This window comes from Mauremys mutica, chromosome 7 (genome assembly GCF_020497125.1).
Source record: "Mauremys mutica isolate MM-2020 ecotype Southern chromosome 7, ASM2049712v1, whole genome shotgun sequence".
In the NCBI taxonomy this organism is placed as follows: Eukaryota; Metazoa; Chordata; order Testudines; family Geoemydidae; genus Mauremys; species Mauremys mutica.
Genome location: NC_059078.1, coordinates 31581272 through 31605772, shown reverse-complemented (window position 1 = coordinate 31605772; position 24501 = coordinate 31581272). Strand labels below are relative to the sequence as shown.

The following is a 24501-nucleotide window of genomic DNA, read 5'->3' as shown; positions in this document are numbered from 1 at the left end:
GAAAGGATTGCAGAAGGCTGAGTGGAGGAACATTGGGAGAGGGGAAAAGAGGATACGGATAGGGAATCATTATAAACTCTTACCCCCAACGTGAGATATCACAGCAATAAACACATTAGATTGTCCCCATGCATGATAGATTATAGATGGATAAATGAGCATGTCTTGGAATATTAGATGATGGGATGGATGGACGGACGGATTAGATGGTATGTGGGCATGGATTGGTAGATGGGTTGGATACACTAGATGGATGTGGAAAGGGATGGATGGATAGATTAGATAATGAGTGTGCATGGGGATAGATTTGTGGATGGATGCACAGATTAACTAGACTAACAGATTGTAATTGAGAAATTCTATGGTAACAGCATGTCATAAACCAGTTTGAAGGTGTCATGTGGTAAAATAAGGACCAGGATATGTCATAAAATCACGCCTGTGTGCTGACATCATAAAATGGTCTGGGAAATGCTGTGTAGATGGCTGATTAATTCATATGTGCATGCAATTGGATGATATCATATGCTAATATGATGACATCACAGCATGATAGGCCACAGGCTCAGGGAACCACGCAGCCCCTGTGCCCTCCCCCAGCCGCCAAAGGCTTATTGTGGAGCTAGAGGCTGTGGCTGCCAAACTGCTTCCCACTGGCGACGCGCCGGTACGGGGGGTCTTTCGCTAAATCAAGAGAACGCTTCCCATTCCGGAAGTGACCTCACCGCCAGTGGGGAATGAACGTTCTCAACAAAACGTCACTGGTCCCGGAAATGACCTCATCGTGGGGGGCGGGAGGGTCTCAACAATGTCACTGGTCCCGGAAGTGACCTCAGTGTCTTTTTTTCCCGTCCAAACAAAGCTGGGTGGCTCGGCCGCGGGAGGATGTCGGGTCCCGGGCCGGGGCCGGGGCCGGGGCCGGGGGAGCCCGGCTCGGAGCCGCCGGGCGGGAAGCGGCGGCCGCACGGGATGCTGAAGCTCTACTACGGGCTGCCGGACCCGGCGGGGGAGGCGCGGGGCGGCCTGGCCCCAGGAGGGGATCCCGGGGGACCTACTGACATCAATGGGGCGCACTTCGACCCGGAAGTGTTCCTCACTAAGGTGCTCCCTGGCGCTGGGTGTGCTCAGACCCAGGGGGGCCCTCAACACCTGTGGAGCCCTGTGTACCAAGGCCCTGCCCCCAATATTCCTCTGTGAGCCCCCACACACTGACCCCTCTGCCGGACTCCCCCCCCCACGCCTGGATCGCTGAGCCCTGCCCGAGGAGCCTCCCCTCCCCTCCCGATTCTCTAGGGTTTGCCCCTCAAGTCCCGGGTTTACCCCTACCAGAGACCCAGACTCCTGTGGGACTCCCCCCCCCCCCCCACACACACACTTCCCTCCCTGGAACCCTGTCGCAGCAGTGACTGCACCTGGGGAGTCTCCCCAAAAGGGCTCGATTTTATAGCCTGTCTCTCAGAGAAACCAGCCTGTCAAACCCATTTAAATACCGCAACTCCTGCCGGTGACTATTGCCTGCCTCCCCTGGGGAGCCCTCCTTTCTACTCCCTCCCATGCACCTCCATCCCCCAATATCGGGCGGGCTGTGGGTCATGATTGAGGGGTACCAGCAGAATAGGGGAGTTCAGGCCTGAGATTGATGGGGCTGCAGGTCAGGCTTGAGGTGCACAAGCAGAGCTGGGGAGGGCACCTAGTGTAGGCCTGAAATTGTAGGGGGCTGCAGGTCAGTATTGAGAGGAATTGGCAGAACTGTAGGCCTAAGCCCAGGGTTGGGATAATGCGGAAACAGGTGGGGATTGAAGGGTGCTGGCAGAGCTGGCATCCTTGGCCATGCCCCTCACTCACTGTTACTCTCCCTAGCTGCGAAAGGAGTGCTCACTAGCCCAGCTTATGGACTGTGAGACTGACATGGTAAAGCAGATCCGCGCCCTGGACAGCGACATGCAGACCCTGGTCTATGAGAACTACAACAAGTTCATCTCAGCCACAGGTACCATGCAGGGCTGCCCAGATCCCAGTCATCCAGATGTGTCCTTAGCACTGGGGCTGAATCTTTGGACCTGGCTGATTTCCTCCTTCTACTCCCCAGACACAATCCGCAAGATGAAGAATGACTTCAAGAAGATGGAGGATGAGATGGATTGCCTGGCTGCCAACATGGCTGTCATCACAGAGTTCAGCGCCCGCATCAGCAGCACCCTGCAGGACCAGCACGAGCAGATCACCAAGCTCTCGGGTACTGGCCACAAGCCGCCCTCTGAGCCAGCTGGAAAGATCCAAGGGTCTGATCTGGGGTGGTAGGGCTACGGCGCTGAATAGGCTCATTGGTTTGATCCAGGGCAGTAGGGATGGCGTGGGGAGGCATGTCAGGCTAGGTGAGCTCATCCGACACAGTAAATCCTATGTGAGGTTCAAGAGCAGAGAGGATTCTGGGAGAGGGTGGCGGGTGTGCTGTCCTCTGCCTTGGCTGGGCCAAGACACCAAGTCCCGTTTCACGAGACAGGGACTCAGGAGTGGATCTAGGGCTTCCAAGGATAGAAATGAGGTGTGGAGGGAAGCCTAGGAGGGAGAGCCCTGTAGCTGCACTGTTCATTCCCCTGCTTGGCCAGTGCTGTGGCTGCTCTTCTCCACAGCTCGGAAGGGCAGTATTACCCTGGTCGCCCTGATCTAGGGTCAAGATGGCAGCTGATGGAGGGGGAATATTAGCCCAGCCAACCACCCAGTGACCAGAAGAATCAGGATAGAACAGGGGTGGTGGGAGGGTCCATGAAGAGCTCCAGGCCGTATCCTGCCTGAGCAGCTGGAGACGGGCATAGGGAGGAGGTGCGTGCTAGGGGATGCTGGCACTGCCTCTAACAGGGTTTCTCTGGATCCCAGGGGTCCACACGCTCCTGCGCAAGCTGCAGTTCCTCTTTGAGCTGCCTGCCCGCCTCACCAAGTGTGTGGAGCTGGAGGCCTATGGACAGGCAGTGCGCTACTACAGCAAAGCCCGCTCCATCCTGCACCAGTACCAGCACATGCCCTCCTTCCAGGGCATCCAGGACGACTGCCAGAAGATCATGGCCAACCTGGCACAGAAGCTGCGGGAGAAATTCAGGTACAGGTCCTTGGATCTGATCCAGTGTTGGGGGAGTGGACAAAGAGCGAGGTGGGACAGCTGCATTGGTCTGACCCAGAGTGGGAGGGATACCAGGGTAGATGGGTGCAAAGGTCTGATCCAAAGGATGATAGGTTGACTATTACTTTAATCACCCAACTGCCCACATTCATTTCAGTCGGTTTGTTAACTCTGAAACTTAATGTCAACACCAATAGTGACGGCATGGTGGAAATCAGCAATATTGAGGTCTATCATTAGGTTTCAGAATTATCACCCCACTTAAGACAAATGGACTGGATTCCAGGTCCAGAAGCTGGATGCTGTTGTTAATTCCCATAGCCATCCCTTAAACCCTGCTGCAGGTGCATTGGGAGTGGGGGGGGGGGGGTCCATGTCTCAGCTCCCCTACCATTTCCAATGTCCTCTCTTTTCCTTGGTAGGGACGGGGGCTCTGGGGCAAAGGACCTGGCTGAGTGCGTGGAGCTGCTGCTGCAGCTGGATGAACCAGCAGAGGAGCTGTGTGATGAATTCCTTTCTCATGCCCGCTGCCGGTTGGAGGCTGAGCTGGAGGCCCTAGAAGCAGAGCTGGGGCAGCCAGGTGGTGCCCCTATCACTGACATCCTGGAGTTCATTGACCGTGGCTGCAACATCTTTGTCAGCAACATGTGCCTGGTGATCGCCTCCTACCAGGAGCTCTTTGTCAGCCGAGAAGGAGTGCAGGGCATCACCCGCATGGCACAGGACAAGCTGGTGGCCTTTGTCAACTCCCTCATGGAGACATACTTCTCCCTGGTGGAGCGGCGCATCCAGTTGGAGAAAGGGGTTGGGGACAACTCACTGCTGGTGCGGGCCCTGGACCGCTTCCACCGGCGCCTACAAGCCCTGGCCAAGCTGCTGCCGGCCTCCAACGTGGCAGCAGAGGGCACGGAGATTGTGGTGCGGGCTGCCAAGGAGCGCATCCGCCAGTACCTGCTGGCCCTGCAGAGCTTCTACCAGGACTGTCTGACAGATGTGCGCCAGTCGCTAGCTGCCCCGCGCCTGGCAGGCAAGGAGAGCCCCAACCTGGCCGAGCTGCTGGGCACCATCTCAGCCTCTGTCCTTAACCAGATCAAGTCGGTGCTCACCTACGTCCACCTCTTCACAGCAAAGGACATCACCTTCTCCAACAAGCCCTACTTCAAGGTGACACCGCCTGGGGGGAGGAAGGGACTGTGAACCATGGGAGTTAGAGGTTGAGAGTCAGATATATTCAGTTTCTCCTCCAACAGTTCTGATGCCCCTCAGTGATCCCTAGCGCTTCTAGCCCTTTTCATCAAGACATCTTCAAAGCTCTATATAAGGGCGGTCGCTATCATTAGCTCCATTTGTAGAGATGAGGAAACCCAACAGGATGGTCCAGTGGTTCAGGCACTAGCCTAGGACTTGGGAGACAGATTCAATTTCCTGCTTTGCTACAGGCTTCCTCTGTGACCTTGGGCAAGTCACTTAGCCGCTCTGTGCCTTGGTTTCTCCATCTGTATAAGGGGGATAATAGCACTGGGGGCAGGGGTGAAGCCACAGGGGCTGTGGTGGGGGCTGGCTGCAGTCAGGTGGGGGGGGGGGGGCTGGCAACCGGGCCCGCAGTCAGGTGCGGCTCTGCTCTGCTCCCAGCCCCACCTCACCCCAGGTTGGGATCAGGGCCAGGCACAGGGCCGGGAATGTGGCTGGGGACGGGACCAGAGCTGCGGGCAGGGAGGGGCTGGGTGGTGCTCCCTCCCCAACCCTGGGGCTGGCCTGGTCTCTGCTGCCCCCCGCCCCTGAAGGTTCCTCCATGGTCCCCTGGGGCAGCACGCCTCCCAGTTTGGGGACCTCTGGAATAATGTGTTCCATGCAGATACTGTTCTGTATCAGTCTGCAGGGGTTTCCTGACTGCTGCTGGGCCCTTCCTGACTTCATAACTGGCTTCAGAGCTGCAGCCTTGTGTCCCATCCCCCACAAGGACTTTGTGCAGTTGAGACTACACCATAGATGTGCCTTTTTATGTTGATACACAATTCAGCTGTGTGTGTTGTCTCCTGAACTAAGGAGCCATGTGGGACTTCCATAGATTCTAAAACCAGAAGGAACCATTATGATCACCCAGTGCTCTTCCACATGCACAGGCTGTAGAATTTTCCCCAGACGCTGGATTAAAGCATGAAAGAGATCTAGTGTAGAAAGAGATCTAGTTTTGCTTTAAAGACTCCAGGCGGTGGCCAGCCCATGGCTCCCCTGCTGAACCAGGGTTTATTCACCCTCCCTGCTAGGAGATTGCTTTATTTCAAAGTTACGTTTGTCTAACTTCAACTTTCAGCCGTTGGATCTTGCTCTGCCTTCGTCTGGTGGACTGAAAAGCCCCATCTATCAGATAGATTTTCAGACTGGCTCATGTGCAGAGAAGAGTTCCTAGGCTGATGAGGAGAAAGGAGAGCTGATCTTAGGAGGGGAGACTGAAAGAGCTGGGCTTGTTTACGCTGGTCAGACGAAGGCCGGGAGGGGATCTGACTGCTTTCTATCCATACAGCAGAGGGCAGACCCCAGGGAGGGAGAAGAGCTATTGAAGCTAAAGGACAGTGTTGGCACAAGAACAAATGGGGATAAAGTGTCCAGGAATCAGCTGAGGCTGGAATTGAGAAGGTTTCTACCCATCAGAGGAGGAAGAGGCTGGAACAGCCTCCCAGCAGGTGGAGTGGGGGGCAAACAGCCCAGCTAGTTTTACAAGGGAGTTTGTGGCTGGGATGATGTGGCCTGGTTACTTGTGATAGCAGGGGTTGGACTCAATCACCTAGGAGGTCCCTTGGAGTCCTATGTCCCTGTAACTTTTTCCTGTATCTTTCTCCCTAATCCCAACCCACTGCTCCCAAGACTCCTCCCACTATGACATTTCTGCTGGTGCCCTTCGATCCCCACCCACATCCCCACCAGGTCTGTCGTCCGGGTGTATTCCATGGGCAGTCTTCATCTGGGGGAGCAGACGTGGAGTGGGGAGATGATGTCAGGATAGCTGCCTGGCTCCAGGAGGAGCCACTCTACCAGGCAGCAAGAGGAAGTGCTGAACCCCTCCCCCCATTTCATCCCCCAGGGTGAGTTCTGCAGCCAGGGTGTCCGCGAGGGTCTGATCGTTGGCTTCATCAAGTCCATCTGCCAGACGGCACGGCAGTTCTGTGAGACCACAGGGGACAAGGGTGGCTCCACTCCCCCCGCCCTGCTGCTCCTGCTCTCCCGCCTCTGCCTGGACTACGAGACCTCCACCATCAGCTACATCCTCACCCTGACCGACGAGCAGTTCCTAGTGCAGGTGGGCAGGCGCCAACCCCTGGGACCCAGGAGTGAGGAGAAACACCCCCGCCCCCGGGATCCTGATCTGGGACCCAGATCCTCAATATGCAGGAGTCCCTGGCTGGCTGGCTCTGGGGATTCTCCACCTGGAACCCCATGTTCAATTCAAAGCCCCTCAATACCCAAGGCCTCCTTTCCCATCAAGGGCTAGTAAGATGGACCTAGATGGGGTGGGGGAGGCAGTCTCCATCTGAGGGGTTTGAGCCCCGAAGAGGAGCGTGTTAGGAGGTGGCCCCAGGGAGTGTGACTAAGCCAGATTTCCAGGGGCTGTTCCCTGGGATTGGGATCACCAGGGCTGGGGAATCGTCTGCCCAGGGGAAGGGATGGGATATATGTAGTCAAGCTGGATGGCAGTGGGAGATCTAGTGAGTGGACATGCGCCCCCCTGAGCTCCGCTGCATGCCACAGGGTTTCCTGTCAGGGCCCAGCTGATCTGACCACCCCACTCCTTCAGTGGGTGTGAGATTCCATCAGGGATGGGGGAAGCGATGTATGGATGGCACTGGACAGGGTAGGATGGGGGCAGCCCATTCCTTCTTGAGTGCCCCTACCCCACATGGAGCGGGTGGTGCTGGGTGGCACATGTGGGGAAGCACGAGGGCAGCCTGTCCCTCCTGAGTGCCCCTCATGTGGAGCAAGTGGGTGTTGAGGAAAATGCCCTGTCTGGCACTACTGACCCGCTGTTCTCCCTCCCTAGGACCACTCCCCCATCACCCCGGTTACCAGCCTGTGTGCGGATGCCCGTGAGGCGGCCCAGAGGCTGCTCAACCACTACGTGAAGGTGCAGGGGCTGATCATCTCGCAGATGCTGCGCAAGAGTGTGGAGACACGCGACTGGGTCAACACCATTGAGCCACGCAACGTGCGGGCCGTCATGAAGAGGGTGGTGGAGGACACCACCTCCATCGACGTGCAGGTCAGTGGGGAAAAGGAGGATCCAGGGCTTCCTGTACCCCCAGGGACCCCGCACTCACCCAGGCTTCTTGCCTGCCCCCTTGCAGGTGGGGCTCCTGTACGAGGAGGGCGTCCGCAAGGCCCAGAGCAGCGACTCCAGCAAGAGGACCTTCTCTGTGTACAGCAGCTCCCGGCAACAGAGCCGCTATGCACCCAGCTACACGCCCAGGTGAGGGGCTGCGACAGGGTGTGGAGTGGGTCAGGACTGAGGGGCACTGGTGGGGGGAGTGCAGGGCTGGGAAAGCAGGGGGCGGCAGGTCAGGATTGAAGAGCATCGGTAGGGCTGGGAAAGCAGGGGGCTGCAGGTCAGAACTGAGGGGCGCTGGGGTAGCAGGGGGCTGCAGGTCAGGATTGAGGGGCACCGGCAGGGCTGCAGTGAGGTGTCTACCCTCCTAGCTACGTGTTGGGGTGAGTGGCCTGCACAAAGGCAGGTGGGCCTGCTCCTACCTGCGCCCCAGAGGAGAGGGCTTTGACCCAGTGTTTCACTCCCAGACACAGCCTCAGGTGAGGAGGACTGCCCAGATCCAATCCCCCACTAATCAATGGGGTTCCTGGCTGCTGGTGAGTGTGTAACCCCTTGTCTCTGCCCTTCCCCGTGCAGTGCCCCCCTGGACACTAATCTACTGAGTAACATTCAGAAGCTGTTCTCTGAGCGCATCGACATCTTCAGCCCCGTGGAGTTCAACAAGGTGAGCAGAGCTGCCACCCTGGGAGTGGGGGAGAGCCCCCCACAGATCAGAGCCCCCCTCCCCCAGTCCATCAGAGCAGGAACACAGCTCCCAACACTCACTCCATCTGATCACAGTGGTCTCTTCTGGCCTTAGGCTCTATTAATCTTCAGTGGACACACACCACCACCACCACCCAGTGCATAAAAGGAAGAACAGGGCTCCCCACACACCTCCCCCGTCCTCTGGGGACCCTTCCCTCCAGAGCTGTCACACACCCACACCATGTTCACTCACACTTCCCTGTTCCCTAGCTGCCACTGACCCCCTTGCCCCTCCGGCTGGGGGTGCAGCCCAGACCTGGCCTCATTCCTCCACAAGAGACTTCTGCCACATAGGGAGTCCTGGGGGTGATTCTTCCCCAATGTGTCCTCCAAGCCCATAGGGGAGAGTGCTTGAATGACCTCCCCCCTCACCCCCCCAGGTCTCCGTCCTGACCGGCATCATCAAGATCAGCCTGAAGACCTTCCTGGAGTGCGTGCGGCTGCGGACCTTCGGGCGCTACGGCCTGCAGCAGATCCAGGTGGACTGCTACTATCTACAGCTCTACCTGTGGCGCTTTGTCTGCGATGAGAACCTGGTGCACTTCCTGCTAGATGAGATTGTGGGCAGCACAGCCCACCGCTGCCTGGACCCTGTGCCCATGGAGCAGAGTGTCATCGAGGTCATCTGTGAGAGGGGCTGATATGAGGGGAGTCAGCCCAGCCTCGAGGCAGACCCTGGCTTGCTCCTATGTGGGGAGCGGACACGTGTTCCCCTCAGACTCATCCGTTCCACCAGATCTTTCGCACGCCGGCTGGTTGTGAGGGGTGCCTGAGAGCGTGTCGGAGAATGGCCTGTGAACATACTGGGGTGGGGGGGATTTCCTGTGAACATTCTCACTGCTGCTAGCCTGGATCTTATTGGGCAGGGAGGGGACTGTGCTGAATAAAACATACCATGATCTGATCATGTCTCTGCTGCTCATTGTAGCTCTGGGGTTGGCTCCCCTCTATTGGCCTCAATCTCCGAGACCCCCTGTCATGTACGGCTTCCCTGGTGCCTTGTTACTTGCAGGGGCTGAACTTCCCCTCCCATCTAGCACTAGCCTCCTCCTCTGTCCTTCCTGGATGTGGGCGCAAGAGCTTTTGCCTTTGCAAGCTGCCATGTGCAATAGCCTCTCTATTTCTCCATATCACCCCTTCTCCCATTCCTTCTCTCCTTCCTGTTGTTTCACTTTGTGCGGTTTATAGAATCATAGCAACATAGGACTGGAAGGGACCCCAAGAGGTCACCTGGTCCATCCCCCTGCACTGAGGCAGGATCAAGTTTACCTTGACTGTCCCTGCCAGGTGTCTGTCTAACGTTCTTATAAACCTCCAATAAGGGGATTCTGCCTGCTCCCTGTATAACCTGTTCTAGTCCTTACCTATTGTTGGGGTTAGAAAGTTTTTTCTGATATCTAACTTGAATCTCCCTTGCTGCAATCTAATCCATTTACTCCTCTTCCTACTCTATGGGGACATGGAGAACAACTAATCTTTATAACAACCTTTTGCATGGAAGTGTGGTGCCCAAAACAACAAAGGGGTCCAGTTGAGGCCTCACCGCAAGTAGAGCAAGTACAGTTACATCCTGTGTCTTACATTCAACGCTCCTGTTACTACATCCCAGAATGACATTTGCTGTTTTTGCAGCAACGTCACAGCCTTGAATCATATTCAGCTTGAGATCCACAATGTCGCCCTCCAGTTCCTTTTCTGCAGTACTGCTGCCTAGCCAATCATTTCCTATTTTGTACTTGTGTGTTTGGGTTTTCCTTCCCCAGTGTAGTGTTTTACACTTGGTTTTTATTGACTTTCATCCTATTTCAGACCAGTTCATCCAAGGTCATTTTGAATTCTAATCCTGTCCTCCAAAGTGCTAGCATTTGTGTCATCTGCATTTTCACAAGCATACTCTCTACTGCATCATCCAAGTCATGAACGGAAATATTAAATAGATGCGTCCCCCCAGTTTACAGCAAACCATTGATAACTACCCTTTGAGAACAGTGTTTGAACCAGTTATGCACCCGTTTTTTAGTAATTTCTTATTTTCCTAGTTTGCTTCTGAGAATGTCATGTGGGACTACGTCAGAAGTCTTACTCAAGTCCAGATATATCACATCTACTGTTTCTCTATCCCCTAGGCTAGTTGTCCTGTAAAAGAAGGAAATTAGGTTGGTTTGGCATGATTTGTTCTTGACAACTCCACGTTGGCTATTCCTTATAACCTTATTATCCTCTAGGGGCTTACAAACCGATTGTCTAATAATTTGTGCCTGTATCTTTTTCTGGGTATCAAAGTTAGGCAGACTGAGCCTATAATTCCCCGGGCCCTCCATTTTCCCCCTTTTGGCAGATGATAGGTGTTATCCCCAGTCCTCTGGGACCTCACCCATTCTCCCGGAGTTCTTGAAGATAACCACTACTGGTTTGCAGATTGCTTCAGCATGTTCCTTAACTACCCTGTGGTGCATTTAAGAAGGCCCTGCTGACTTGAATATATCTAACTTAGCTACATATTCTTAACCTGTTCTTTCCCTATTCTGGAATGTGTTCTTCCTTCTCCCTTTTTCATAGTAACTGTATTAAGTATCTGGTCCCAACTAACCTTTTTAGTGAAGACTGAAACAAAAAAGGCATTAAACACTTCAGCCTTCTCTGTGTCAGCCATTATTTGCTCTCCCTCCCCATTAAGTAATGGCCCTGCACTTTCCTTTGTCTTTCTCTGACTTCTATTTTGCAGGAAGGGAGATGCTGACCACAGTACAGTTGCCATGCATGAGGGAAAATGCCTGCAGTGACCATGGCCTGAAACCACAGGATTATCCCATCTTTGTTCTTCAGGGTGGGAGCGGTGGAGTGTCACTCTGTTTTTGTAACAGCACTGTGCGTGCATGGAATTTAAATCCACTTTTCATCCAGGTCAGAGATAATTGCCTGGGGCAGATTCTACCAATAAATGGGATTGGTTTGTCATACCCTTCAGAAAGATACAAAGGGGTGGTTTACATTGGGAACTTATAGCTGTATAACTTCATGGAGAGATGCAGCCATGCTGACCTAATCTCCCGTGTAGATGGCGGTAGGTCAATGGAAGAATTCTTCTGTCACTCTAGTGACTGCCTCTCGGGAGGTGACGGGAGAACGCAGGTCCTCTCTACACTGAAGTGCTACAGTGGTGAGGCTGTAGCTGTAATGGTCTAAGTGTAGACATAACCTAAGCCTCACTTGCACCTGCCTCTTGGGTGGGGCCTGGCAGCTGTTTATACAAAGACCACTCCCCCAGTGCCACGGAGGGTGGGTGGGTGGGGTCTGTACAGCGGATTAAGGTGTGACACGGGTGAGAAGGCATACCGATGCTAGCTTCAGTCTTGAGTGTGCAGGTAACGACACCAGTGCAGGTGTGGCATCATAGACTTCAACACGGGCTAGCCACTCAGATGAGTAGCCATGGTCCCTGGCAGGCTTCTACTGGCATTGCCAGCCCATGCTGATGCCTGTGCCACCACATCATCATTGCTGTTGTTACCCGTGCTAGCTATATGAAAGCTAGAGGCATATGTCTACCCTTGCTACACTTACATCTTAATCAGTGGTGTACGTATATCCTGAGGTTCAGCTGCCTCTGGGGTGGGACACCGCAGCTGCTTATACAAAGACTGCTCACCACTTGCTGAAATGTACCTGCTTCTGGTGTAGAATGTAGCAAGCGTTAACACTGTGCCAAAGCATCAGTTTGGGACAGGGAGTAAAAGGGGAGGGACAACCCCCACCCCTGACCTAACTGGGACTATCAGGGGTGACTGATGACAGAACGGACCTAGGCTGGCATTTGGGTAGTGAGGTGCATTTAATGCTTCTGCGCTTGGGAAAAATGTCTTTAATCTGCATGAGGGGTTAGAACCGCAGCATTGTGTGTCTGCTGAAAAACTACAGCAGAGCAGCGGGCACCATTCCTACCAGCAGGGTATCTCACCACACAGCGCCCCAGTAGTATCAGCACTGCTGCTGAGGGGAGTGTGCCCCCTACCCTGCTCCAGGCAGCACAACGCCCCTTAATGCCACACTGGTGCCAGCACTGACTCTGAGGGGACAGTGCCCCCCTACTGAGCCCCCACCCCGCTCCCAGTACTGCAGTGCCCCCTCGCAACACATGGCATCTGCACTGAGTCTAACGAGAGGGTGTTCACTGCAACCTACACCAATCCTGCAACACCTCTTCCCGGTCTCCCATCTAAACCCTGGCCAGGCTTAACTCTAGGGGGTAACCAGCTCACAGCAATCTAGCAGTAGGCTCTTTACTACCCACCCCAATGGTGGCAAGAGCTTCTTGCTTAGAAGGGGCCTTTTCACAGCCACGTGGTGCTTCCTGCCTCCCTGATGCTGGGCCCCAATGCAGTCAGAACACCCCTGGTTTCATAACTTGGGCCGATCCTGTTTGCTTCAGAGGACGGCGCGTGCCCCGTGACCTGGCACTAGTTCAGGCTGTGATGAAAGGGCCACAGTTAGGTAACACTCCCGAGCACCCTGTAGTTACCCGGGGTCCTGGGACACTCTGTGCGCAGAGAGTTTAACCCCTTGTGCCCTGCAGCGCCGCTCAGGGAGGCAGGGAAATTCCAGGGTTGGGCAAGCGAACATGCTCTGACACTGAGGTAAATCACAACCTGGGAAAATACCAGTTCAAGGAGGCAGTGGTGTGGGAGTTTGGTTCTCCCTGGCCAGGTTCTCTCCTGGCACGATTGAATTGTCAAGTGTCATCACAGAGCAGTGCCAGCTGCGGGTCTTGTCTCCTTTTCCTCCCTTCTAACATAGCGCCAAAACGTGGTCCTGGCTAGGGCCCCCGGTTACCAGTTCAGTGTTGGAGCAGCATTTACCATTGGCATTGCACTACCTCCTACAGAGCCCCACTGAGATCGGGCTCCATTGGGCCAGGCACTGCACAGTCCTTCACTGAGAGTGGGGCCCCGTTGTAGCACAGACCCTGTAGCACTGCGCAGACCCTGACTGAAATCAGAGCCCCATTGTGTGGAGTGCTGCACACACCCTGGTCACGATTAGGGCCTGCATTGTGCCAGGTGCTTCACAGACCCTGACCGAGAGTGGGGCCCCTATTGTGCTGGGGGCTGCCTACGCTTGATCAAGATTGGGGCCCCATTGTGCCAGGTGCTGCACAGACACTCAATAAGAGTCAGCCCCTGCCCCAGGACAATCTAAATAGACAAGGCAAAGGAACAATTATTCTTCCCATTTCACAGATGGGAAACTGAGGCCCAGAGAGGTTCAGTGATCTGCCCACACACAGGGAGGGTGTGTCCAAGCCAGCAACAACCCAGGGATTCTCCAGCCTCACTCTTCAGGCTTGGAGCTGGTCGCCAGTGGGAATGAAGAAGAAATCTGCCTCAGGGGCCAGGATTGCACAAGGTTTTGGTCTGAAGCATCCTAAGGTCATGAGATTCCCAGTCCAAGTGGCCAGCCTTTCTCACATTTACTGGCATAAGTAGGAGACTAGGAGTCAGGACTCCTGGGTTCTGTTCCAGCTCTGGGTGGGGAGTGATGTCTGGTGGTTAGAGCAGCAGGACTGAGAGTAAGGCTGCGGCTCATTGACTCAAGAAGATGTAAGGCCACTCACACCAGCTTGTTAGGGTGACCCGTGACCGTTCACAGCCAAGGCCCGAGGAAGCAATAACTGCAGGAGGGGGCCAGGAGGGGAATTTCCCCCAACTTCCCATTTCGCAAGTTCCTGAACACCCGCTGAGTAAACAGCAGCTGAGGTAGGGGCCGGAGCCTTCTGGGAGCAGCTGTCGTCTTCCGTGGTGGGAGCTTAAATAAAGCCAGAGCAGACGGGTGGATGGCAGAGGGCACAGGTGGTGAACGTGGCTGCGCTGCGGTGTCTCCAGCACGAATCTTCGCTCCCTCAGGGTGAGTAGAGGGTCTGGTAGGGATGGGGGAGATGCTGGGTGGGAGGGGGAGTCCTGCAAAAGGATAGAGCAGGATGCCTGCAGTGCAAGCTTCCTGGCCAGCATGCCTGGGTGCTGCTTTTTGAGTATGGCTGCTAGAGGGGAGCACTGTCCCTGCGGCCCTCTACTGAGAGGAAGGGGCCAGTTATGGTCACCTGTTCCCTGGGAGCTGAGCTGAGCCGAGATTGGTCACGCTCATTTCTCATATGCTACTGGGCAGTTGTTGGTTACTGCCAGCAGTCACTGCCCTGGAGAAGGAATTCAGTGGTCTCCCCATTCCCTCAATGCACAGTGCCCTGTACCTGATCCCTGAGGTAGCCAGGATATGAGGACACTGATGGGAGGGAAAGGCATGCTCAGCTACCCTGGAGAGCCTCCTGGCTTTTCTTGTGCCTGCACTTTACAGCACAATAGAAATTGGTATTTCTAGAATAGAATTGCTAGAAGTCTAAATAATAAAATGGGTGAACTGGAGTGCCTCATATTAAATGAGGATATTGATATAACAGGCATCACAGAAACTTGGTGGAATGAGGATAATCAGTGGGATACAGTAATACCAGGGTACCAAATATATCAGAAGGACAGAATAGGTCATGCTGGTGGGGGAGTGGCATTATATGTGAAAGAAAATGTAGAATCAAATGAAGAAAAAATTGTAAATTAATCAAACTGTACCATAGAATCTCTATAGATAGAAATTCCATGCTCTAATAAGAAGAATATAACAGTAGGGATATATTACCGACCACCTGACCAGGACGGTGATAGTGACTGTGAAATGCTCAGGGAGATTAAAGAGGCTATTAAAATAAAAAACTCAATAATAATAATGCAGGATTTAAATTATCCCCATATTGACTGGGTACATGTCACTTCAGGACGGGATGCAGAGATAAAGTTTCTTGACACCTTAAATGATTGCTTCTTGGAGCAGCTGGTCCTGGAATCCACCAGAGGAGAGGCAATTCTTGATTTAGTCCTAAGTGGAGCACAGGATCTGGTCCAAGAGGTGAATATAGCCAGACCGCTTGGTAATATTGACCATAATATAATTAAATTTAATATCCCTGTGGCAGGAAAAACACCACACCAGCCCAACCCTGTAGCATTTCATTTCAGAAAGGGGAACTACACAAAAAATGAGGAGGTTAGTTAAACAGAAATTAAACGGTGCAGCACCAAAAGTGAAATCCCTGCAAGCTGCATGGAAACTTTTTAAAGACACCATAATAGAGGCTCAACTTAAATGTATACCCCAAATTAAAAAACACAGCAAGAGAACCAAAAAAGAGCCGCCGTGGCTAAACAACAAAGTAAAAGAATCAGTGAGAGGCAAAAAGGGCATCCTTCAAAAAGTAGAAGTTAAATCCTAGTGAGGAAAATAGAAAGGAGCATAAACACTGGCAAATGAAGTGTAAAAATACAATTAGGAAGGCCAAAAAAGAATTTGAGGAACAGTTAGCCAAAGACTCAAAAAGTAACAGCATTTTTTTTTAAAGTACATCAGAAGCAAGAAGCCTGCTAAACAACCAGTGGGGTTGTTCGATCGAGGTGCTAAAGGAGCACTCAAGGACGATAAGGCCATTGCAGAGAAACTAAATGAATTCTCTGCATCAGTCTTCATGGCTGAGGATGTGAGGGAGATTCCCAAACCTGAGCCATTATTTTTTAGGTGACAGATCTGAGGAACTGTCCCAGATTGAGGTATCATTAGAGGAGGTTTTGGAACAAATTGATAAATTAAACAGCAATAAGTCACCAGGACCGGATGGTATTCACCCAAGAGTTCTGAAGGAACTCAAATGTGAAATTGCAGAACTACTAACTGTAGTCTGTAACCTATCATTTAAATCAGCTTCTCTACCAGATGACTGGAGGATAGCAAATGTGACTCCAATTTTTTAAAAAGGGCTCCAGAGGTGATCCCAGCAATTACAGGCTTGTAAGCCAGACTTCAGTACCAAGCAAACTGGTTGAAACTATAATAAAGAACAATATTGTCAGACATACAGATGAACATAATTTGTTAAGGAAGAGTCAACAAATTATGGTTTTAGTAAAGTGAAATCATGCCTCACCAATCTACTAGAATTCTTTGAGGGGGTCAACAAGCATGTGGACCAAGGGGATCCAGTGGATATAGTGTACTTAGATTTTCAGAAAGCCTTTGACAAGGTCCCTCACCAAAGGCTCTTATGCAAAGTAAGCTGCCATGGGATAAGAGGGAAGGTGCACTCATCGATTGGTAACTGGTTAAAAGACAGGAAACAAAGGGTAGGTATAAATGGTCAGTTTTCAGAATGGAGAGGGGTAAATAGTGGTGTCCCCCAGGGGTATGTACTGGGACCAGTCCTATTCAACATATTAATAAATGATCTGGGAAAAGGGGTAAACAGTGAGATGGCAAAATTTGCAGATAATACAAAATTACTAAAGATAGTTGAGACCCAGGCAGACTGCAAAGAGCTACAAAAGGATCTCTCAAAACTGGGTGACTGGGCAACAAAATGGCAGATGAAATTTAATATTGATAAATGCAAAGGTAATGCACATTGGAAAACATAATCCCAACTATACATATAAAATGATGGGGTCTAAATTAGCTGTTACCACTCAAGAGATCTTGGAGTCATATTGGATAGTTCTCTGAAAACATCCACTCAATGTGCAGCAGCAGTCAAAAAAGCAAACAGAATGCTGGGAATAATTAAGAAAGGGATAGATAATAGGACACAAAATATCATGTTGCCTCTATATAAATCCATGGTATGCCCACATCTTGAATACTGTGTGCAGATGTGGTTGCCCCATCACAAAAAAGATATATTGGAATTGGAAAAGGTTCAGAAAAGGGCAACAAAAATTATCAGGGGTGTGGAACGGCTTCCATATGAGGAGAGATTAATAAGACTGGGACTTTTCAGCTTGGAAAAGAGATGGCTCAGGGGAGATATGATTGAGGTCTATACAATCATGACTGGTGTAGAGAAAGTAGATAAGGAAGTGTTGTTTACTAGTACTTATAACAAAAGAACTAGGGGGTCACCAAATGATATTAATAGGCAGAAGGTTTAAAACAAATAAAAGGAAGTATTTCTTCACACAATGCACAGTCAACCTGTGGAACTCCTTACCAGAGGATGTTGTGAAGGCCAAGACCATAATAGGGTTCAAAAAAGAACTAGATACATTCATGGAGGATAGGTCCATCAATGGCTGTTAGCCAGGATGGGCAGGGATGGTGTCGCTAGCCTCTGTTTGCCAGAAGCTGGGCATGAGCGACAGGGGATGGATCTTGATGATTTTCTGTTCATTCCTTCTGGGGCACCTGGCACTGGCCACTGTCAGAAGACAGGATTCTGGGCTAGATGGACCTTTGGTCTGACCCAGTAGGGCCATTCTTATATTCTTATGTTCTTAAATTGGGAAAGAAAGAGAAGTCACCTGCTTGTGACCCCCAGATTAAGATCTCCTGCCCTGGAACCTGCTCAGGGCAGGGATCACAGACAGACCCCCTTCCACCTTAATTATCTGTATCAAAGTAGTACCTAGGAGCCCCAGTCATGGTCCAGGGCCCCATTGTGCCCGGTGCTGTACAAACACCTCACTTGAGACCCTATCCAGCCCACAGAGTCCAGTTACTAGCCCCATAGCACCCGGGGTGGCCCTCTCTCTCCATATTTGACACAAGCCCAGGCTCTTAGTTAGAGGCAGAGCTGCTCAGAAAATGCCAAGGGTCTTTATTATTTTAATAAATTACAGCTCCTGTGGGAAGTTCTTGTTTCTGTGAGGAAAAAATTAAATGAAGAACGAGGGGGGGGGATTTTTTCCAGTTTTCCATTTAAAAATATTGTTTTTCAAAAACCAAAAATTATTACCCAAAAAACCACACTGAAGATGGAAAGTTGATTTTTAACCAAAAGATTAACAACTTTTAACCAAAATCAACATTATTTTACTGAAACATTTTTCAGTTTCCAGGGTTTTTAATCAGACAGGTGGAAATTTTTCCATGAAATGAAAATTTTCCACAAAGTACTCAGACCTGGACAAAAAGCCATGTTTTGTCAGAAAAAAAAATACGTGTTGACAGAGTCTTACCAGCTCTCATTTATGCAGATCCTTCTTGCTGTCCCAGGGAGAGGCAGAAGCCCACTATCTATGGGTTTTATCTTGCAGCCCATCACAGTGGTGTCTGAGCACCTTCCAGCTAAAATCAATAGCAGTAGATCAGTCCCCTTTTAGGTATCTTGCTATCTCTGTATAACACCAGTCCTCTGGGTGGGTTGTTAGTAGTAGGAATCAAACCTGGGATCTCAAGCAGGAACCTCTACTGACTGGGCTAAGAGAGACAGCTTTATTATGCCTGTAGCAGCCTCATCAACCACTATATATCTCCCAGCCATCACTGTTGGGGGCTAGCATGCCACACAGAATGGGTGTGGGTTGTACCTGCACTTAGCACCACTAGCAGGCACAGTATAAATGTCCCATTACAGGAGTGGGTGCTGTGGAGTAACATCGTTCTTATTCTTTGGCAGGTTCCACTATGCTCAGACACCTTTGGCTCCTAGCACTCTGGTTGCTGGGCTCTAGTCCTGCCCTGGCTGAAGTTCAGAGCTGTCATGCCTCCAGGGTCCAGTCTTCAGTGGTCTCCAGCTGCCAAGCTCAACACCATGAGATGCTGCCAGAAATTGACCCATCCACTGACATCCTTCTGCTGAATTTCAACCTCTTCTCCAACATCTCGGCCTCCTCCTTCCCCAGGCTGGAGAGGCTCAGGAAGCTGTCTCTGGGATGTCAGCTGGGGGGATCACTCTCCATTGGAGAGAGAGCCTTTGAGAAGGTGGCCAATATCACGTTCCTGGACCTCGGGGGCAACAGGAAGCTGAGCCTCCAACCCACAGCCTTGGCTGGCTTGCGGCAGCTCGAGGTGCTCCTGCTGGATGCCAATGGCCTTGATGAGACTGTGCTGGAGGGTGGCTACTTCCAGGATTTGGTGTCCCTCAAAAGGCTGGATCTCACAGGGAACCAGATAAAAAGGCTGAGACCTGATGCCTCTTTTCAAGGCTTGAAGCTGCTGGCTGTCCTCCAGCTCCGGCTTAACAGGATCAAGACAATCTGCGGGGAGGATCTGACCCACCTCGGGGGACGACACCTGTCCCTCCTAGATCTCTCATCCAACCTGCTGTCCTATAGGGACCCTTGGTACAACCACTCCTGCCCCAGTCCCTTCCGCAACATCACAGTGGAAACCCTGGATGTCTCCTCCAACCCATGGGATGTGGGTAGTGCTGAACGGTTCTTTAAGGTCATGGCAGGTGCCCAGATACGGGATCTGAAGTTGCAGCACTCGGGGGCCATTGGGAGAGGGTTCGGGTTCAATAACCTGCGGGGCCTCTCCGCCAGCACCTTCTCAGGACTCAGCCAGAGCAGGGTCCTCTCTTTCGACATGTCTCATGGCTTCCTCTCCAAGCTGGGGCCTTTGGTTTTCTCGGGTCTCCCTGAGCTGCGTGCACTGCGCCTAGCAGCCAATCAGATCCACGAGATCCGTGGGGAGGCCTTTGCTGGACTGCAGCACCTCTGGACCCTGGACCTCTCCCACAATCTGCTGGGGGAGCTGAATACGGAGGCTCTCCAGAGCCTAAGATCTTCCCTGCTGCTTCACCTCAACCTCAAGTCCAACCACATTGGGGCCATCCAGCACAATGCCCTGGAGGGACTGAGGACCCTGCGGACGCTGAATCTGCAGGACAATGCCCTCTCGCGTGTGCCGTCAGGGCGTCTCCCTGCCCTGGAGCACCTGCTGCTGGGCCAGAACCGGATCAAGGACACCTGGGGAATCGGGAAGCTTTCCACTAATCTGACCTTCCTCGACTTGTCTTCCAACCGCATGCAAGACCTGAGAGGGCTCTGGAATGAGCTGAGGGGCATCCCTGCCTTGCAGTTCCTGAACCTTTCACACAACCAGATCTCAAGGTGCTCTGAGCATCAGGACAGAGCCATGCCCAGGCACAGCCAGCTCAGGGTGCTGGACCTTTCTGAGAACTCCCTGAATATCATCTGGAATGCAGGAGGCTGTGTGGATGTCTTCCACCATCTAGACAGGCTGACATTCTTGAATCTCAGCAGAAACAACCTCCAGACCTTACCTGAGGGCCTCTTCCAGGGGCTGGTCTCTCTCCAGGCTCTGGACCTATCTGGGAACCTCATGGCCATGCTTCCTGATGGGGTGTTCCAGGACCTGCGCTCCCTGCAGATGCTAGGGCTGCAGGGTAACCCCTTGGTGACCCTGTCACCATCTGTTCTTCAGCCACTCCAGGCACTAGCATTCCTAAATCTCCAGGAGGTCTCTCTGCTTTGCCACTGCAGCTTGTGGGACCTGGAGGATTGGCTGCACTCCACCAACGTGACCCTGAGTGGTGGGAAGGAAGGGGTTACCTGTCTTGTGCCCACCCCTCCCTTCCCAGGAATGCCCCTCCTTTTCTTCATCCAAAGCAGCTGTGTTCAGTAGCACAGCCCACGCTGTGTCCAGCTTTCCCCAGCATAGGATCCCACCTGTGTGGCTTTAAAAGCTATTACATATGCTGTGCACTTGGCACTGAACTGATACTTATGCCATCACAGGCAGCGATGCCCAGTCACCTTCAGCTGTGAACCAGTTTCCCAAAGGCATAAGCATGGCCTGGACTAGAAGTCAAGGCATCTTGGTTTGACTCCTAGTTCTAGGAGTAGAGTCTAGTAGTTAGAGCAAGGGGCAGGAAGTAGGGTCTAGTGGTTAGAAATATGGGGGTAGGGTGGGGGTTCAGTTGGATTCTTGGTTCTGGGAGTGGGGTCTCATGTATCAGAATAGGGGGGCTCAGAGTCATGACTCCTGAGATCTATTTCCATTCTGTGGGGTCTAGTGGGTTGGAGCAGAGGGCTGGGAGTCAGGCTCCCTGGTTTCCAGCTCCAGGAGGAGGGAGGTCTAGTGGTTAAAGCAGGGGTGTTGGGAGTCAGGACTCCTGGGTTCTATTCACAGTCTTGCCCCTGGCTGTACAGCCCTGTACAACAATTCTCCTTTGCCCATCTTACAGTAGAGGCATTGGGAGATTTCATAAATCTCAGGGGTGTTATAAAGTGCTCAGTGTCATCACCTTTATTCTTCTAATGCCAGTATAATAGGGTTGAAATCCCTTACGGCTCCTGGCATGGCAGGAACTATGCTTTCTCAACCCTGGAGATTATGGGTACACTGTGGGCATTAGGCAGGGTCTGTTTAGCACAGATGCAGGTTAAATCACTAGCTACACTCCAGTCCCTGGAGTCTTGTCTTTCCTAGGGAACAAGGTGTGATTTTAACACATATCTGTTAACTAACATGGTGAAATCATAGTGCAGACCAGGTGAGATGCAGTTTTAACACGTTAGCTTGTCAAGGTAAACCCATATTAAACCTACAACCACTTTGTCTATACTAGGATTTTAACATGTGTTAAAAACACACCTTTTATCCTTACTTAGACCAAGAGATGCGCTCACCCAAGGGAGTGCTGACGTGTTACCGTAGTGCCTAGGGACCTTAGTCAGGTCCCCTTGGTGCTCGGTGCTCTACAAACACAGAACAAAAAGTCCCTGCCCCTACTTCAAAAATGACCCATAAGGCAGTGGGCTGGACAGTGACACAGGAAGCCTGGGTACCTACTCACAGTGCAGTGTGTCGTTTGCTGACACAGTGAGGCTGCGCAGTACTGGCAAAGGCCATGCTGGTGACATTGGAACAGCAGCAGCGTATGCTGGCAAAAATACTATTGGCAAAACTTTTGAGAGTAGATGTGACCTTAGATTGCAAGCTCTTTGGGGGAGGGACCATCTTTCTGTTCTGCATGTGTACAGCACCTAGCACAATGGGGTACTGGTCCATGACTGGGACTCTAGATGTCATCACAATACACAACATAATAACAATGTATGTAGACATGGTTGGGGCTTGTGGACGGGAGCTGGGATTTCGTATGAGTGCTATTTCCTAAATGGTCTCTCTCAAATAGCAGTGTTGATTTTTTGTTGTTACCTTTGCCAATAAAACCTCAAATTCTTAAATGCAATTTTAAAAGAACACAATAGTCTGGTTTTATAGAACCCTGGAATATGTACCAGGGTTGCAGGGAGATCTACAAAGACATGGGAGTACAAGGGTTAAAGAAAGGAGAGGAAAATCAAATGGTGGGGGGGGGGGAAACAGCAGGAGACAGTTTGTCTGTACAGGAGACCAGCTTTCTCCAGAGCTGCTCTGAAAGGTGGAACAAAATCCTCTGGGAAACAGGGACCATCCCAACCCTGCTTGACTTCCACTCCTAATGCCAGGCTCACTTCTCCGACCAGCCTTCTCTGACATAACCACAGAACAATGTGGCCATAGACACAAGCCTACCTAAACAAACCACTGCACGCAGGATTCTCCCCCTCGGTAGAGGATAAGAGAAAGAATGGCCCCCCTGGGGCAGATGTTAGTCGTATTGCATAATGCAAAGATACTGCAGTGATGAGAGTGGAATAAGAGCCTGTACAGAACAGAAAACCTTCTCTCGCTGCTAAGAATAGGTTCCTCCTATTCAGCCCTGAATTTCTCTCTTGTCAATTTCAGCCACTTGCTCCCAGCTACACCCCTTGAATGCCCCTCAACAGCCCCCTGGTTTGTCTCAGCCTTTGTCCCTTTCCATGCCTCTCAGTCAGTTCCAATCCAAGCTTGGACGTAGTTACCAATTTTTATTCTTAACTCCTGAGTCAGTCCCTCCAGCCATTTTTGGCCATTCTTCTCTTAGAACACCTTCCGACCTGACATCATTCTCTCTGGCAGGAAGGGGACCCAGAAGTTAATAGAGTTCCTAGAGCCACATAGAAGGGCTGTCCCTGCCTTGCTTCAGGCCTATTTGGTCCCCCTGTATGCGATGAATCCCCAAAGGGGATCTATCTAGTAAACCAGAAGTCCTCCCCCTCCTTGGAGGGGAAGGACAAAAAAATCCAACATTGGGATCAACTCATTCCAAGGAACAACAAATGGGGGGTGTCAGGGGGAAGGGGATGGGGTCTGCCTGGGTGAAAAGTGCCTCTGGAACCGGTGCCAGAGCATGGAAAGGACCAGCTGGTTAACAATCAGTGCCCTTCCCTCAAGGGAAAGGCATTGGAGAAGCCCTGCCCAGTGCAACCTGTCAGACACTCTGGCCTCCAATTTTCCAGCGGGGCAGGATTGAGAGGTAAACAGCCAGATAAAGCAGCAGATCCGCACCCCCTGGATGCCCGGCTTCAGGACAGGAAACCTCTGGGAATGAGAGTTCCATGTGGGGTGTCTGCCTGGGGCCATCCAATCCCTGCTCGGTGCCCAGAAATAAAATCAGTATCCCAGCTGCAGCTAGGGTGACCAGATAGAAAGTGTGAAAAATCGAGACGGGGTAATAGGCACCTACATAAGAAAAAGCCCCAAATATCAGGACTGTCCCTATAAAATTGGGACATCTGATCACCCCAGCTGCAGCTCGGAAACTGTGTGTATTGTGAGTGAAACTGCTGTATGCTCTTTGGTGGGGACCTCTCACAATGGTCACTGAATGGGGCTCCTAGGAACTACTGCAATACAAATAACGACTGGAGAAAGAGGTTCAGGAGGGACGCGATTTGGTATGGCACCAGGGTCTCAGGAACACAAGCCGGGGTCAGGCTGAGGCTACATGCGCACAAATGTGAGAGCCTCAGAGTAAAGCACTGGCCACTCAACAGGACTCATCACCGTCTGTTTCCTACACACACCGCTCTGTTGCTAATGAAACACGGTGTGATGCTGAAAGGTGCATGACAATCACAGCCCTAGTTCAAGCCATGGGCTGCCCCACTCAGCCTCCTTCACACTCAAGAGGAAGAGCAATTAAACCCCTCCATGTAGTAAAGACAGCTGCAAACAATGGGGGTGACCCCCAAAAGCAGTACTAAGGCTGTCTTCACTGCTAAAAAAGGGTGTGTTTCTACAGTGAGCTAGCTAACAGCTGGGGAATTAGATGGCAGAACACTCACTTGGCACATGGCAGCTAGTGGGACAGATGTCCATTTGTTTTGTTTTATTTTTAGACGTGTTGGGATGACTCAGTGGCTCAAGGCACCAGGCTCAGGGTTTTGCTCTCCCTTGTCCTGGGTATTCAGGGTTGCTGTGTAGAAGCAGGAGGCCAAACCTCACTCCTGACACGCCTCTTAAAAAAGAGTGATGTGGCCTAGGGCAGGGCTTCTCAAAGTGGTGGTGTGCGGACCGGTGCCGATCCGTGAGCCGTCGGCTGCCGGTCCGCGGTGAGTTTCCCCTCATAAGAGCGTCGAATAGGAAAATAATATGGCACTGGTCCCTGGCACAT

At 51.9% G+C, this 24501-nt stretch overlaps 3 protein-coding genes across 4 annotated transcripts in view; 2 read left to right on the top strand and 1 right to left on the bottom strand.

The window, feature by feature from the left end:
• LOC123375202 (sororin-B-like) overlaps positions 1–347 on the bottom strand; it is a 36470-nt gene extending 36123 nt beyond the window's left edge. Inside the window, exon 1 of the mRNA XM_045025943.1 lies at positions 84–347. The gene's annotated coding sequence lies outside the window, so the exon portion shown is untranslated. The remainder of the gene's footprint in view (positions 1–83) is intronic.
• VPS51 (VPS51 subunit of GARP complex) lies at positions 1–9096 on the top strand. Of its 2 annotated transcripts, none has more exons than XM_045025938.1 (10): positions 1–209; positions 1861–1990; positions 2090–2236; positions 2878–3097; positions 3541–4282; positions 6201–6416; positions 7155–7373; positions 7459–7580; positions 8013–8100; positions 8564–9095. In XM_045025938.1, exons 1-10 carry the CDS (start codon positions 207–209, stop codon positions 8822–8824), a joined length of 2148 nt encoding a protein of 715 aa, XP_044881873.1. In that variant the 5' UTR covers positions 1–206; the 3' UTR covers positions 8825–9095. The 2 variants fall into 2 exon arrangements, with proteins under 2 accessions (XP_044881873.1, XP_044881872.1); XM_045025937.1 differs by lacking the exon at positions 1–209 and adding an exon at positions 844–1101 and having other exon boundaries at positions 8564–9096.
• Positions 9097–14046: 4950 nt separating this feature from the next.
• On the top strand, positions 14047–20888 carry LOC123374903 (toll-like receptor 5). The gene is made up of 2 exons (XM_045025285.1): positions 14047–14084; positions 18667–20888. Exon 2 carries the CDS (start codon positions 18675–18677, stop codon positions 20637–20639), a length of 1965 nt encoding a protein of 654 aa, XP_044881220.1. The 5' UTR covers positions 14047–14084; positions 18667–18674; the 3' UTR covers positions 20640–20888.
• Positions 20889–24501: the final 3613 nt, after the last annotated feature.

Bases quoted from the DNA above. Each gene is read 5' to 3' on its own strand.
- VPS51 (XM_045025937.1), top strand. From the start codon at position 886: ATGTCGGGTCCCGGGCCGGGGCCGGGGCCGGGGCCGGGGGAGCCCGGC. The intron at 1,102-1,860 runs GTGCTCCCTGGC...TACTCTCCCTAG, and splicing joins CGGAAGTGTTCCTCACTAAG to CTGCGAAAGGAGTGCTCACT. The intron at 6,417-7,154 runs GTGGGCAGGCGC...CTCCCTCCCTAG, and splicing joins ACGAGCAGTTCCTAGTGCAG to GACCACTCCCCCATCACCCC.
- LOC123374903 (XM_045025285.1), top strand. From the start codon at position 18,675: ATGCTCAGACACCTTTGGCTCCTAGCACTCTGGTTGCTGGGCTCTAGT.